The following is a 14,377-nucleotide window of genomic DNA, read 5'->3' as shown; positions in this document are numbered from 1 at the left end:
CAGACCCCAGACTCACGGTGTCGCCTCATCACGCCCCCTTTCAGTGTGTCACACAGATCCCAGAAACACGCGTGTCACACGGTGTCGCCTCCCCACTCCCCCCGGAGTGTCACACAGACCCCAGACCCACGCGTGTCACACGCTGTCGCCTCCCCACTCCCCCCGGAGTGTCACACAGACCCCAGACCCACGCGTGTCACACGGTGTCGCCTCATCACCCCCCCCCCCCGTCATTGTCACACAGACCCCAGACCCACTCGTGTCCCCACTGGGTAACCCCCCCCAGATCCCCTGTGGGTCACCCTGCCCACGGGCCACCCCACGGGTCACCCTGGTGTCCCCCAGACCCCCTCGTGTCACCCCACGGGGCACCTTCGCCGGCCCCAAACCCACTCGTGTCCGCACCGGGCGCCTCTTTGAGCCCCTTTGGGTCACCCTACCCACCTGTCACCCCCTTGGGGCACCTCTGTGCCCCCCAAACCCACGGGTGTCACCCCACAGGTCCCTTCTGTGTCACCCTACCCACCTGTCACCCCCCTTGGGGCACCTCTGTGCTCCCCAAACCCACGGGTGTCACCCCACGGGGCATCTCCCCCGGGGCCTCTGGGTCATCCTTTATGTGTCACACCCCCAAAGCCACTCGTGTCACCTCTCGGGTCACCTACCCACGTGTCACCCCCTTCCCGTGCCCCCAGACCCACGTGTGTCCCCACAGATCCCCCCAAACCCACTCGGGTCCCCCACACGGGCACCTCCCCGCGCCCCTCCGGGTCACCCCACCTGGCTGTCACCTCCCCACGCCCCCAGCCCCACTCGCGTCACCCCACAAGGTCCCTCCCTCCCTCGCAGGTCACCTCCCCAACCCACCACGTGCCACCCCTCCAGTGTCCCCAATGTCCCCGCAGCCCTTCCCGGCCACTCGTGTCCCTCGGGACCCCCCCCCCCCCCGCTCGCTGCCCCCCCCCACTCTGGGAAGGGGACACGGAGCCCAAGGTCACGGTGGGCTGCGAGCCAGCCTGGCAAGGACAGGACAAGCCCGGGCTCCGGGCCCGCCCTGGGGGCGGCGGAGGGGGGGGGGGGGACACGGGGACACGGCCGCGGTTGTCCCCACCCGGGCGGGGCTGCGCCACCCCCAGCACCCCGCTCGGCAGGGAACAGCTCCCGGGATTCCAGCGCCTTCCCGCGTGGAAAAAAAAAAACCAAAAAACCCCCAACCAACCAAAAAAAAAGCGAGATTTTCGCTGGATTTTGAATTAACGATCATCGGGGTTTGGGATTCGTTAAAGGAAGGGAAAGCGACAAAAGCAAAGCTTTGATCAACACCCCGCACACCGCGCCCCCCCCCGACTCCTGCTCGCGGGGTCCCGTTCCATGCTCGGCTCCTTGGGATTTCCCCTTTCCCCCCCTTTTTTTTTTTTCCCTTAAATAACCCCGGCTCAGCTCCTCGCCCACCCCTCGCCCTTCCCCCGCCTCCCCGGGGGGGTTTAGGGGAGTTTTGGGTCATTAACCCCATTGAGCAGGTGGGGAAACTGAGGCAGGACGAGGAACCGTGGCGGGGGGTGGGGATTGAGGGGTCCCTGAATCCCCAAACAGAGTGGGGGGAGGGTTTAGGAGGGTTTTGGGGTGGGGTTTGAGGTTGGGGCTGCACCCCCGGGCCCGTCCCTGCCGTGCCCCAGCAGCCCCAGCTCCCGACTGCTTTCGTTTTCCCCCAGCACGCCTGGGGCACGCCCTGGGTGCCCCCCCCTCCCCAAAATATGAACCCCCAAAGTGTCCCCTCGGCACCGAGACCCCCCCCCCCCCCAAAAAAATCAGCTGTGGAAATCCCTCCCCCCGTGAGGCTGGGTGGGGAGAGAACCCCAAGTCCCCCCACTGTGCCCTAAAAACTGAACAGGGGTTGGGGATCCCCCTTTTCCAACCTGGGCACCCCCAAAATCCCGCTGTGGCACAAGGGCCGTGGTCACCCCCACCCTGGGGACCCCACGGGACCCCCCCCAATTCCCAGCTGGCACCACTGAAAGCTGGCACAGCTCCCAGGGGTGCAGTGGGTCCATCCCGGGCTCTGCAGGGCACCCCAAAGCCGTGGGGGACCCCAAAACATCAGGAAAAAACAAACCAGGACCCCCCCAAAGCAGCACCATGGGAGCCTGGAGTCAGGGACCACGGCATGGGACCCCAAAAAATGTCCCAGAAGGAGCCTGGAATTAGGGATGGCACCGTAGGAGCCCCAAAAATTGTCCCAGAAGGAGCCTGGAATTAGGGATGGCACCGTGGGAGCCCCAAAAAATGTCCCAGAAGGAGCCTGGAATTAGGGATGGCACCACGGGACCCCAAAAAAATGTCCCAGAAGGAGCCTGGAATTAGGGATGGCACCGTGGGAGCCCAAAAATGCCCCAGAGGGAGCCTGGAATTAGGGATGGCACCACGGGACCCCAAAAAATGTCCCAGAGGGAGCCTGGAATTAGGGATGGCACCATGGGAGCCCCAAAAATGTCCCAGAGGGAGCCTGGAATTAGGGATGGCACCATGGGACCCCAAAAAATGTCCCAGAAGGAGCCTTGAATTTGGGATGGCACCATGGGACCCCCAAAAAATGTCCCAGAAGGAGCCTTGAATTTGGGATGACACCACGCTCGTGTCACCCCCTGAGCCCTTGCATAATTCACAGCACAAAAACTCCAAAATATTTTCCTATTTTGGGCCCAATTTGTTGTTTTTTGTTGTTTGTTTTTTTTTTTCCTCAGCTTCGCCCAGCTCCTGCTCACCCCAAATATTGAACACCCCTAAATATTTTTCACCCCCCAAATATTTCCAACTGGTTTTGGGTCCTTGGATTCTACATCCATCCCGTCCGGGGCTGCCTCGTGCCAGGATAATTCCGGTATCTCCTGCTTCCACTGGAGGCAGCCGCTGGCCAGCACATCCCAGGGAGAGCCACCAGCACGACCCAGCCCTCCTGGAGGCAGCGTTCCCGGCCGGAATTCCGGCTCCAAAGGGGTTAAACTCACCCGGGGCACAACCGAGGAGAGAAACCGCCTGGAAATGTAAAGTGCCGTTTATTTATTATTTTCCCTTCCCTCCCCATCCATGATGAAAATATCGAGTTTAAAAAAAAAAAAAAAAAAAAAAAAAATTAATTGCACCACCGAACTGCTCCATCCACGCTCTCCTCCTCCTCCTTTTCCTCCTCTTCCTCCTCCAAAACCCAGCACCAAAACTTATGGAAAATAGCCCGAAACTTGAGGAACCTTCCCTGCTTCCCACAGAAAATAAGAGGCAAAATCCATCACATCGAGCTCCAGGGTGGCTTGGCTGAGCATGAGCTGAGCCAGCAAGCACAGATCCCTCAAATCTGGGGTGTTCCCCCCAAAATTGGGGTGTTGCCCCCCAAAAAATTGGGGTGTCCCCCCTTTTGGGGATGTGGCTGCCCTGTGGGTTGGCCCCAGGCAGGGCAGTGCCTTTGTCCTGTGCTGGAAAAAAGGAAAAGGGATGAGGGATTTGGGGTTACCCAGCCCTGGTAGTTAATTTTGGGGGGGCTGCCATGATGGGATGCAGGGCAGGCAGGGGGATGGCAGCTGCCAGGCTGACTGAGTGAAAAACAGCCAAAAAAAAAAAAAAAAAAAAAAAAAAAAAAAAAAAAAAAAAAAAAAAAAAGAAGGAAAACACAAAAAAAATTCCCACCAAACTTCCCAAATCCTCACGGGGGGGGGCTCAGGGGTTGCCAAGCCCATGTGGGGGAAGGAGGGGAATGATTCACCCCAAAATCCACGTAGTGGGAAGGGAGGGGATCAGGGCCTGGGGGGCTGCAAGGTCCTCGATGGGAGGGAGAATCCAGGGACAATGTGGGCTCGGGGTGGGTTCATCCCTGGCCAGGGGGCTCCGACAGGGAATCCTGGAGCTCTGCCACATCCACAATGGCTGAGGCCACCCCTGGGATGGGCTGGAGGCAGCTGGAGGGGGAAAATGCAGCCTGGAGGGTTCTGTGTGCCCCCCATGGGATCAGGAGAGGGACCCCAACCCCGGGCACGGCCGCCGGGAACAGCCGGGCTCTGCCTCCACCTCTCCAGGGAAGGAAAATCCAAAATCCACACTCTGCCCTCACCTGGACACTGAGAAGTGGGAGCCATCCCCATCCCCATCCCCATTCCTCCCTCCTCGGCCCCATGGATCCCTGGAACATCCAGCTCGGACAAGGGCAGGCTTCAAAAGAACCGTTTAAAATCCAGGCAGGCAAACAGCGATCTCTGCTCTGCCCTGAGCCCAGCTGTGTCCCCAGGCAGGACAGTGACACTGCTCTGGGCCACCCCAGGCAGGGCTTCTCCATTCCTCACCCCACTGATTCTCCATGCCAGAGAGAAAACCAGGGATGAGGTGAAGCATCAGCTGCCCCTCATCCCTTTCCCACCTCACACCCCCTTCCTTTTTAACCCGAGTGAACACATTTCCAAAAAAAAAAAAAAAAAACCCAAAAAAAAACCCCGAACCAAAACAATAATAAACCCAAAACAAAGAAAAACCAACATAAGCAGCACCACAAATCCCAAGTGTCAGGAGCTCCAGAGCTGGAGCAGAGGCCTGGAACACCCCCACATCCGAAGGGACCGACCCCACCGGGCAGCCCCGGAGGATGGAGCCGCCCCCGGGGCCGGAGCTTTGGGGGCCGGAGCTTTGGCGCTGGGGCTCGGCGGGCTGGGAGGGAGGAAGGAGGGGCAGTTCTGCCGTGGAGGGAGGAGAGGAAGCGGTGCCAGAGGCAGGAGTGCCAGGCCGGGCTCACATGGCAGCTCGGGTGGGAGTGCTGGGCTGGTTCAGCCGCAGCGTCCGGCACAGCCAGCCCGCGAAATCCACCTCCTCCACCTCGGAGCGCTTGATGAACGTGTGGCTCTGCAAGCACAGGGGAAAACACGGTCAGGAACAGCCCAGATCCCAAAAAGCCAGCCCTGTGCTGTGGGAATATGCCCTGGAGCGGGAGGAAGATCCTGGTGCCAGATCCTGGAGAAGATTTGGGGGAAACATTTGTTCCTTGCAGCCCTCCCACTATCACAGGGAGGAATTCCTGCCCAATCTCCCATCCATCCCTGCCCTCTGGCAGTGGGAGCCATTCCCTGGGTCCTGTCCCTCCATCCCTTGTCCCCAGTCCCTCTCCAGCTCTCCTGGAGCCCCTTCAGGCCCTGGAAGGGCTCTGAGCTCTCCCTTGAGCCTTCTTCTCTCCAGTGAACCCCCCCAGCTCTCCCAGCCTGGCTCCAGAGGGACTCCAGGTTCTCCTCTGGAGCAGCTCCAGATCCTCCTGCTGCTGGACCAGAGCTGGAGGCAGCTCTGCAGGTGGGGTCTCACCTGAATCCCCCCCCACCTTTCCCTGCTGCCCAGGACTCTGCTGGATCTCTGGGATGAGAGCACAGCTGGGATCCAGCCCTCAGTGCCACTCCCTCTGCCCGGCCCCATCTGCCTCATCCTGAGCTCAGCCTGGAAATTCCCAGCCTTTGGAGCAAGAGGGATGGGGCAGGAGCTGGCAGAGTTGGTGCCACCCCAGTGCAGCAGAAAAATCCTCTCCCCACTCACCATCAGCATCTTCAGATCTGCTCGTTCTGCTGGGTTTTTAATTAAGCTGAAATGAGAAGAACAAGAGAGCGAAGCCAAGGTGAGATTCCTTGTGGGAACGTGGGGATCAGGCTGGAGAAGCTCCAGCTCTTCCAGACTGTGGGGACAAATTGTGCCCTGCAAATGGAGAAAAGGCCCTAAAGCTTGGCAGGAATCTGGGATTTTTTTTTTTTTTTTTTAATATCCAATCTCTGGTTTACTGGGAGCTCTGGCAGCACCTTCAGGTGTCCCTGTGCCCACGGGGTGACTCAGCCCCAGGATCTGCTCCACCACCCCCCTTGCCAGGCTCAGATTTAGAAGGAGCTGGGCTCCTGCTCAGCAGCCCCACAAATAAACTGCTTTTATTCCAACCCTTCCCAAGGCAGGAGCTCCCAGCACGAGGTGGGATCAGGCAGGGAGAGAGAGATCAGGCAGAACACAGAGGGTGGAGCTGCAGAGCTGTCAAGGAGCACGTCCAAGCTTCCACCTTCAGCCAGGAGATGAAATCCTCACCATTTATTTACAAACTCCTGGAAATCTTGTGTGAAGACTCCACTTGGCAGCTTGGGAGGCGGCTGTGGAGAGAAGGAAAAGGGGTTCCTGCACCACTCCTGTGTTACTGTGCCAAAAATCAGTGTCAGCTGCAGTGTCAGGGAGCTGTGCCCTACAGCCACTCTCATCCTCCTCATCCTCCCTGATTTTCCAGCCAGGAAAACCCTTCCCCTGCTGCTCCAGCTCGCTCTGCACCTGGGGGACCCCACACTGAAATCACCAAGCATCCCAATCCTAAATCCAACCTCACAAATCCCAGCTCTGGCCATGCCTATGGCTGATGAGACAATCCCAAAATGAGAATTTTCCATCACCCTGGGAAGGGAATCTGCCCTTTCCACTTGTTTGCGAGAGCTGTCCTTGCAAGTTGGGTAGGACACGAGGGATGGCCTTAAGCTGAAGGAGGGAAGGTTTAGATGGGATTTTGGGAAGGAATTCCTCCCTGGGAGGATGGTGAGGCCCTGGAATGGATTTCCCAGAGCAGCTGGGGCTACCCCTGGATCCCTGGAAGTGTCCAAGGCCAGGTTGGAGCAGCCTGGGACAGTGGGAGGTGTCCCTGCCATGGCAGGGGTGGCACTGGATGAGCTTTAAGTTCCTTCCAACCCAAACCATTCTGGGATTCCATGAGTGACCAAACATTCCAGATCCCACCCTGACTCAGCAGAGCAGGGACATCCCTGTGGAACCTCTGGGAATCTCAGCAGAGCCCTGGGAAAACAAACACCCACCTCGTTAACGATGTAATCCAGCAGCTCAAAGATGGCCATGGCAGGCCTGGTGTCCATCCCGTGGCCTGGGGGGTGACACGACACAAACGGTGCTGAGAGGCTGCTCAGGGCTCAGTTTGGGGTGAAAAACACGACTTTGGGGGGAGCTCTGCTGGCAGAGGCTGAGGCAACTCCCAGGGGAATTGAGCCATGGTTAAAGAGAAACCAAATTCACTCCCAGAATTTGGATTTCTTTCACCAGACCTCCAGTCCAGGTTTATGTATGTTTGGACAGCACCAGACCATTTACTCTGGCTGGCTGGCAGCGCTTCCAGAGCTTTCTGCTCCCAAGGAAAAGGCTCCAGCAGAGCCTCCCTGGAATCCTGGTGCTGTTTGGTGCTTCTGTGAGAGCTCCCAGCAAAGCTCTTCCCAAAAAGCTGCCTCAGGCCTGAGGAGAACCTGCTGGCAGCGCAGGCAAAGCTTGAGGAGCACAAGGGGCTGTGACAACGTCCCTCAAACCATCCTCTCCACGGGAGCCACATTCCAGCTGTGCCCACAGCTGGAATTCTGTGGGACACACGAGGGTCTATAAGGAGCCCATCGAGTCTTCAACAGATCCCAAATCCATCCCCACGCTCCCACCTCAATTCCACCAACCTGCGGCGGGGGGGGTGGGCCGTGCCGGAGCGTCGCCGCGGCTCCGTCCGTGACTTCCCTGGGAACATTCCCACCAGAGCCTCCTCCAGGGCAGCTCTCCCAGCCGCCCCAGCCAGATCCCAACCCCGCTCATCCCCCATGGAAGCGTTGCTGCCGATGCACACCACAGCCCCTACCACTGACGGGGCGTCCTGGGGGCCTGGCCCGCGGCGAGATGCTGGGGGACTCTCCCTCCGCCCCGTCCACCACAGGACGGCCAAAAATTGCTTCCAGTTCCTTGGAGTCTGGCGGGGGGATTGGGTACCTTCCGATCGACAGCTCCACTAGGGACAGCCCCATGCTCCAGATGTCCGACTGCACCGAGTAGTGCGTGCCCTGCAGGCGCTCGGGCTGCGGGGAGAGCACAGCGAGGGCTCAGGGGCAACGGGGACGGGATGATGGCACTGGGAACGGGGAAAATGGCACTGGGAATGGGGATAATGGCACTGGGAACGGGGAAAATGGCACCGGGAACGGGGATAATGGCACTGGGAACGGGGATAATGGCACTGGGAATGGGGATGGGGATAACGGGGAGAGCACAGCGAGGGCTCAGGGGCAACGGGGACGGGATGATGGCACTGGGAACGGGGATAATGGCACTGGGAATGGGGATAATGGCACTGGGAACGGGGAAAATGGCACTGGGAACGGGGATAATGGCACTGGGAACGGGGGAAAATGGCACTGGGAACGGGGATAATGGCACTGGGGATGGGGAAAATGGCACTGGGAATGGGAATGGGGATAATGGCACTGGGAACGGGGATAATGGCACTGGGAATGGGGATGGGGATAACAGGGAGAGCACAGCGAGGGCTCAGGGGCAACAGGGACGGGGATGATGGCACTGGGAACGGGGATAATGGCACTGGGAATGGGAACGGGGATGGGGATGATGGCACGGGGAATGGGGATAATGGCACTGGGAACTGAACGGGGATAATGGCACTGGGAACGGGGAAAATGGCACTGGGAACGGGGATAATGGCACTGGGAACGGGAATGGGGATGGGGATGATGGCACAGGGAACGGGGAAAATGGCACTGGGAACAGGGATAATGGCACTGGGAACGGGAACAGTGATAATGGCACTGGGAATGGGGATAATGGCACAGGGAATGGGGATAATGGCACAGGGAACGGGAACAGGGATAATGGCACTGGGAACAGGAATAATGGCATTGGGAACAGGGACGGGGATAATGGCACTGGGAACGGGGATGGGGATGATGGCACTGGGAACGGGAACGGGGATGGGGATAGGGGGGAGAGCACAGCGAGGGCTCAGGAGCAACAGGAACAGGGGGAACGGGGACAGGGATAATGGCACTGGGAACGGGAACGGGGATAATGGCACTGGGAACAGGATTGGGGATAGGGACAATGGGGAGAGCACAGCGAGGGGTCAGGGGCAATGGGAACGGGGATAATGGCACTGGGAATGGGAATGGGGATAATGGGGAGAGCACAAGGGAGGGGCTCAGGGGAATGGGAATGGGGATAACAGCACTGGGAATGCCCAAAGGACTGGGCTCCAAGGGAACTGGAGAAGGACTTTAGACAAGGGACAGGACACAGGGAATGGCTTCCCACTGCCAGAGGCAGGGATAGATGGGATATTGGGAAGGAATTCTGCCCTGGGAGGGTGGGGAGGCCCTGGCACAGGGTGCCCAGAGCAGCTGTGGCTGCCCCTGGATCCCTGGAAGTGTCCAGGTTGGAGCAGCCTGGGACAGTGGAAGGTGTCCCTGCCCATGGCAGGAGTGGGACTGGATGGGATTTAAGGTCCCTTCCAACCCAAACCATTCTGGAATATCCCAAAGGCCTCTCCCTGGCAGCTCTCCAGGGAAAGGACAGTCCCAGAAGGATCATGTGCAAAGGGGATGGAAAAGAAGGATGATGTGCAGACAAAAAGCTTCTCATCCACACTCCCAACTCAGCAGCACTCCCAGCTACTTGTGTTTGGGAGTCTGGAACACCCAGCAGGAATGTATTTCCCTGTGTGCTAAAATCTAAGGAACTCAACTTATCCATAAAAATGTCTTTTCCTGCTCTCTGCTGTTAACACCCAAGAGGAATCAGAGGGGCAGAAAATCCCCTCGAGGTTATGGCCATTAAAGAAAAAATTAGAAATAAATCAATCCATGCAAGTCATCCCCACTGGCAGCTCTGAGGCAGCTTGGAGCCAGGGCCTGGGAGCAGAGGGGACAGGATTTTTAAATAGCCCCTGTCTAACTATAACTGCACTTGAATAACCATTCCCAAAATACAGGAGCAGCTCAGACCTCAGGATCCTTCCCTGGGAGGGTGGGGAGGCCCTGGCACAGGTTCCCAGAGAAGCTGTGGCTGCCTCTGGATCCCTGGAAGTGTCCAAGGCCAGGTTGGACAAGGCTTGGAGCAACCTGGGACAGTGGGAGGTGTCCCTGTGAACAGGATGGGGATGGAAAGAGCTGAGATGAACCCAAATTACCCAAAAAGCCCAGCTGGAAGGAACTTACAGACATGTAGGACCGAGTTCCCACAAAGGAGTTGGCCATGGAGTCAATGAGCTGCCCGCTGACCCCGAAATCACAGAGCTTAATCTCCCCTCGGGAATTCACCAGGATGTTGGAGGGTTTCACATCTGGGAACAGCGAGAGAGGGGAGTGTGAAGGTGGCTCTGGGTGACACCTGGCCCTGCAGGCTGGGATTTTCAGGGCCCTGCTCTCACCTCTGTGCATGATTTGGTGCTTCTCCCGCAGATAGGCCAGGCCCCGCAGAACCTGGGAGGAACCCAAAGGCTGGATCAGAGCAGAGCTCAGCGAAGGGCTTTGCCCTCAGCTCAAGGAGAGCTGCCCTGTGCTGTCCATGCCCCTCAGGGTTTGCACTTTACCCCCAGTTCCATCACAGATTTTGGGTGAACCACCCAAAAAAGCTTCTCCCAAACCTCCTCGAAGTGAAGCCAACATTACCCAGAGGAGCTGGAGGTGGGGAAAAGGGTTGGGAATATTTCCCCTCTGCTCTGGCCTCTTGGCCCAGGAAAGTGCAGTGCCCAGGACTGGGAAACACAGAAAGCTTCCCAGGGCAGCCCAGGCATTATTCCAAATCCCTACCCAGCAAATCCCCCCTGGAGGCCTGAGCAGCCCCATCACTCACCGCTATACTGACTTTGCCCAGGATTTCCTCAGGAATTCTTTTGGCTTCTTTCAGCACTTGATCCAAAGAGCCACCATCCTGAAATAAAGAACATGGGAATGATCAACACAGCAATTGCCAGCAGGAAAACAGAGCAGCTGGATGTGCAGGGGAGCAGGTGGGGGGTGATCAGCATTGAGAACACCCCTTTTCCAGAAAAAAAAAAAAAAAAATCTGGTGATCTGAGCTCAGGTTTATCACTGAAAACTGTTTTTTTTTAAACAGCTCTGCTTCTTGTTGTTGGTTCTTTGCTTCCTTCCATCAGTGGAAATGCCAAGATGGTGCTGATTTGGAGAAGAAATAACATCGTTCTCCACCAGAAACAACAGAATATGTTCACTGGGCCTCTCAGCAGGCTCTGCAGAGCAGTGGGCTGGCAACATTTCCATTTGGCCAAGCCCCAAACCTCTGCTTCCTCTTCCCAAAAGTCGCTGTCTCCCTCATTCCGAGGCCTGAGCAGGAATGTGTGGCTCCCACCAGGAGCAGAGTGGCCAGAGCAAGGAGCTGCCAGTGCCCCAAGGCACTGAGCTGGCAGGGAGAGGGCGTTTGGGAGGGTGCAGGGCCTCACCATGTGCTCCATGCAGATGGAGATCTCCCCGTCGCTGTAGAAGGCTCCGTAAAACCCCACGATGTAGGGGGAGTTGCACTCGTGCAGCACCTGCAGCTCCCGGATGATCTGGTTCCTGATGGCTGGCTTGATTTCCAAATGGATCAGCTGCCAAGAGGGAGAAAACAGGCAAGGTGTGATTCCTGGGAAGGAAAAGAACTGATGGGAAGCAGCCCCGAGTGCTGGGAAGAAATGAGATCTTCAAGGGAGGCGCTGCTTTGGAGCAGGATTTTTCCCATTCTCCCATTTCCCATATTAAGGATAAAATGCCAGGACACAGGGAATGATCCCAAAGGGCAGGGATAGATGGGATATTGGGAATAAACCCTGGGAGGGTGGTGAGGTCCTGGAATGGAATTCCCAGAGAAGCTGTGGCTGCCTCTGGAAGTGCCTCAAGGCCAGGTTGGATGGATCCTGGGACAGTGGAAGGTGTCCCTGGCCATGGCACTGGATGGGATTGAAGGTCTCTCCAAGCCCATCCAGGGTGGGATTCCATGCTGAAGGCAGAGGCAGAGCTCTGTGCTGCCTCAGCCACGGAAGGCGCCAGGATTGCACCGGACACGGGTGGAAAGACGAGTCAGGAGTTTGATCTCAGCCCCTCTGAGTCAGCAGCCAGGAGCATTTTCACAAGCTCTGGAGGTGTTGTAAGAAGGTGCTCCGAGATCAAGGAAACCACAGAAAAGAAAAAGCCCCTGTGAAGGTTCTGCACAAGAACGAGCAGTGGCTTTTGGGGCTGCACGTGGGGAGGGAAACACCCTGGGCTGGTGAAAGGAGGCCCTGCCCAGGGAACTGGGTGAGCTGTAAGGCCCCTTCCAACCCAAAGCACGCCACAATTCCATGATCCCAGCAGCAGGAGGGAGGAGAGACTCTGGAGGAGGCAGAGCAGTGGTTGTGCTGCTCCTGCCAAGCACAGCCTCTCCCAGCAGGCAGATGAAGCAGCTCCTGATTTTCTACTCCGTGGCACCACTGTAGATGTTCCCAATGAAGGCAAGTCTGAGAGGAACCTCTGTCCCTGCTTGGAATGACCTTGGGACGTGTTAAATGGGGCTGAGGGATGAGGGATGTGCGTGCTAAACCCATCCTTCCCACTGCCACTTCCTCAGCCACGACCTACAATCCTCAGGAGATCCAATCCCAGTCACTTCATCCATCAGAAAAAAATAAACTCCTGTTTTCCAGAGCGCAGGGATCTGTCACTGGGAGTGCAGCCTCTCCCAAAGGAGACAGCTCCATCTGGGAGCAGCCAGGACTCTGCTCCTGGCCATGGTGAGGTGGTGAAGGTTCAAATGCAGAGAGAATCCAACCAAACCCAGCCCTCCCCGAGCCAGGGAGAGCTCCAGGTGCTCCCCAGCATTCCCAGTCCCTCGTTACCTTCCGTGCCATAACGAGCCCTGAGGGTTTGTGCTGCACTTTGGTGACCACCCCGCCGTTGCCAGCGCCCAGCTCGGAGATCCTCTCGAAGTCATCGTCCTTCAGCTCCCCCACTTTGGCTTTCTGCGTCAGGAAAGCTTCCAGGCGCTTCTTCTGCTGCTCATCCAGCTCCAGCTCCTCCAGCTTCTTCTGCAGGTCCACCAGGTTAGCCCTGGAGAGGGGAGGAGGAGATGGGAGATGGTCAGCGCCAGGGAAAGGAGGGCGTAGTTCGTAGGGAAACGATGGAAAAGCATCCCCTGACATGGCCTGAGCCCCCAACAATGGGATCACCTGGACAGGGAGACCTGGAGAAGTCCCTGCCCAACACACACAGCCCCTCTGGAGAGGAGCTGGGGAGCAGTCAGGTGTTTTGGGAGAGCCAAGGAACGGGAAAAATCCTTCGGCCCTTAAAGAGGCAGCAGCAGATGCTGCTCCCTGTCCCGGGGAGCCAAACTTGGCTTTGGCTGTGTAACATGAGAAGGGCTTTCCATGGGGTCCAGCAGCTCCGTTACACCCCCACCCCAAATGCTGAGCACAAGGGGGGGGGTCTGTGCTCCCCCAGCACCAGCTGCCGAGCCCCCACCGCCTGTGCCAGCTCCAGCTGCTCTGTCCCAGTTGCTGCCACCCCCTTGTCCCTCCTCACCCACACTGGGACGTGTCGGGAGGGTCTCACCCCACCTCCACCACCTCTCACCCCACATATCCCATCTGCCGAGCCCCCACTGCTGCCCCAAGTCCCCCCCAGACCCCTGGCTCTCCATCCCAGCTCCAACCTGCGTCTCCAAGCCTGTTTCCCTCCAGTTCCAGGCCCGGGCCTGGCACCCCCCAGGCCTCAGCTGCCCCCTGCAAACCGGGGGGGGGGGGGGCCGGAGCAGCCTCCCCCTGCCCGTCCCATCCCCACCTGCCCCGGCCCATCCCTTCCAACCCTCAACCCGCTCCCCCGGCTCTGCCTCCCTGACCCTAACCTGCCCCACACGCCCCAGACCGGGCCCATCCAGCCCCCCCAGGCCTGTCCCAGTTCCCCGGGGCCTTCCCTGATCCCCCCGAGCCTGTCCCAGGTCCTCCCCAAACCTGTCCCGGCTCCTCCAGGCCTTCCCTGGCCTTCCCCACGCCCCGTGCCCGCCGTGCCCCGACCCCCCCAGGCCCGGTGCCCGCTCTGTCCCGGCCTCCCCGGTCTGCCCAGGCCCGGTGTCCCCGAGGCCCGGTGTCCCCCCCCCCCCCAGGCCCCGCGTCCCCCCCAGGCCCAGCCCCGCTGCCGGGGCGGTCCCGGCCGGGCCTGACTCACTCTGCGGAGCCGTCGGGGCTGGGCCCCTCGGCGGCGCTGGGGGCGATGTTGAGGGCGGGCAGCACCGGCTTCCTCTTGGCCGGCATGGCCGGGCCGGGCCGCGCCTGCGGGGCCGGGGGGGGCGCGGCCGGGCGCGGGGGCGCGCGGGGGCGGGGCCGGGGCGGGGCCAGCGCGGGCCAATCGGGGGCGGGGCCGCGGCCCGGACGGGCCTATCGAGGGCGGGGCCGAGCCTGGGGGCGGGGCCGGGGCCGGTACCGGGGCGGGGGCCGGTACCGGGGCGGGGTCGAGGGGCGGGGCCTATGGAGGCGGGACCGGGGGCTCCGTGGGGCGGGACCGGGGGCTCCGAGAGGTGGGGGCGGAAGACCCGGGTGGGC

At 59.3% G+C, this 14,377-nt stretch overlaps 1 protein-coding gene across 1 annotated transcript; it reads right to left on the bottom strand.

Moving 5' to 3' along the window:
* Positions 1-3,036: 3,036 nt before the first annotated feature.
* On the bottom strand, positions 3,037-14,134 carry MAP2K2 (mitogen-activated protein kinase kinase 2). Its single transcript, XM_053999464.1, has 11 exons — positions 14,004-14,134; positions 12,680-12,890; positions 11,270-11,416; positions 10,663-10,740; positions 10,238-10,289; positions 10,026-10,150; positions 7,664-7,877; positions 6,852-6,916; positions 6,085-6,146; positions 5,554-5,599; positions 3,037-4,878 (listed from the first exon to the last, which is right to left on the bottom strand). Exons 1-11 carry the CDS (start codon positions 14,087-14,089, stop codon positions 4,768-4,770), a joined length of 1,197 nt encoding a protein of 398 aa, XP_053855439.1. The 5' UTR covers positions 14,090-14,134; the 3' UTR covers positions 3,037-4,767.
* Between the last annotated feature and the right edge of the window lie 243 nt (positions 14,135-14,377).

This window comes from Vidua macroura, chromosome 26 (genome assembly GCF_024509145.1).
Source record: "Vidua macroura isolate BioBank_ID:100142 chromosome 26, ASM2450914v1, whole genome shotgun sequence".
NCBI lineage: Eukaryota > Metazoa > Chordata > Aves > Passeriformes > Viduidae > Vidua > Vidua macroura.
Note: the sequence above shows the minus strand (reverse complement) of the source record. Positions and strands in the feature narration are given on the sequence as shown.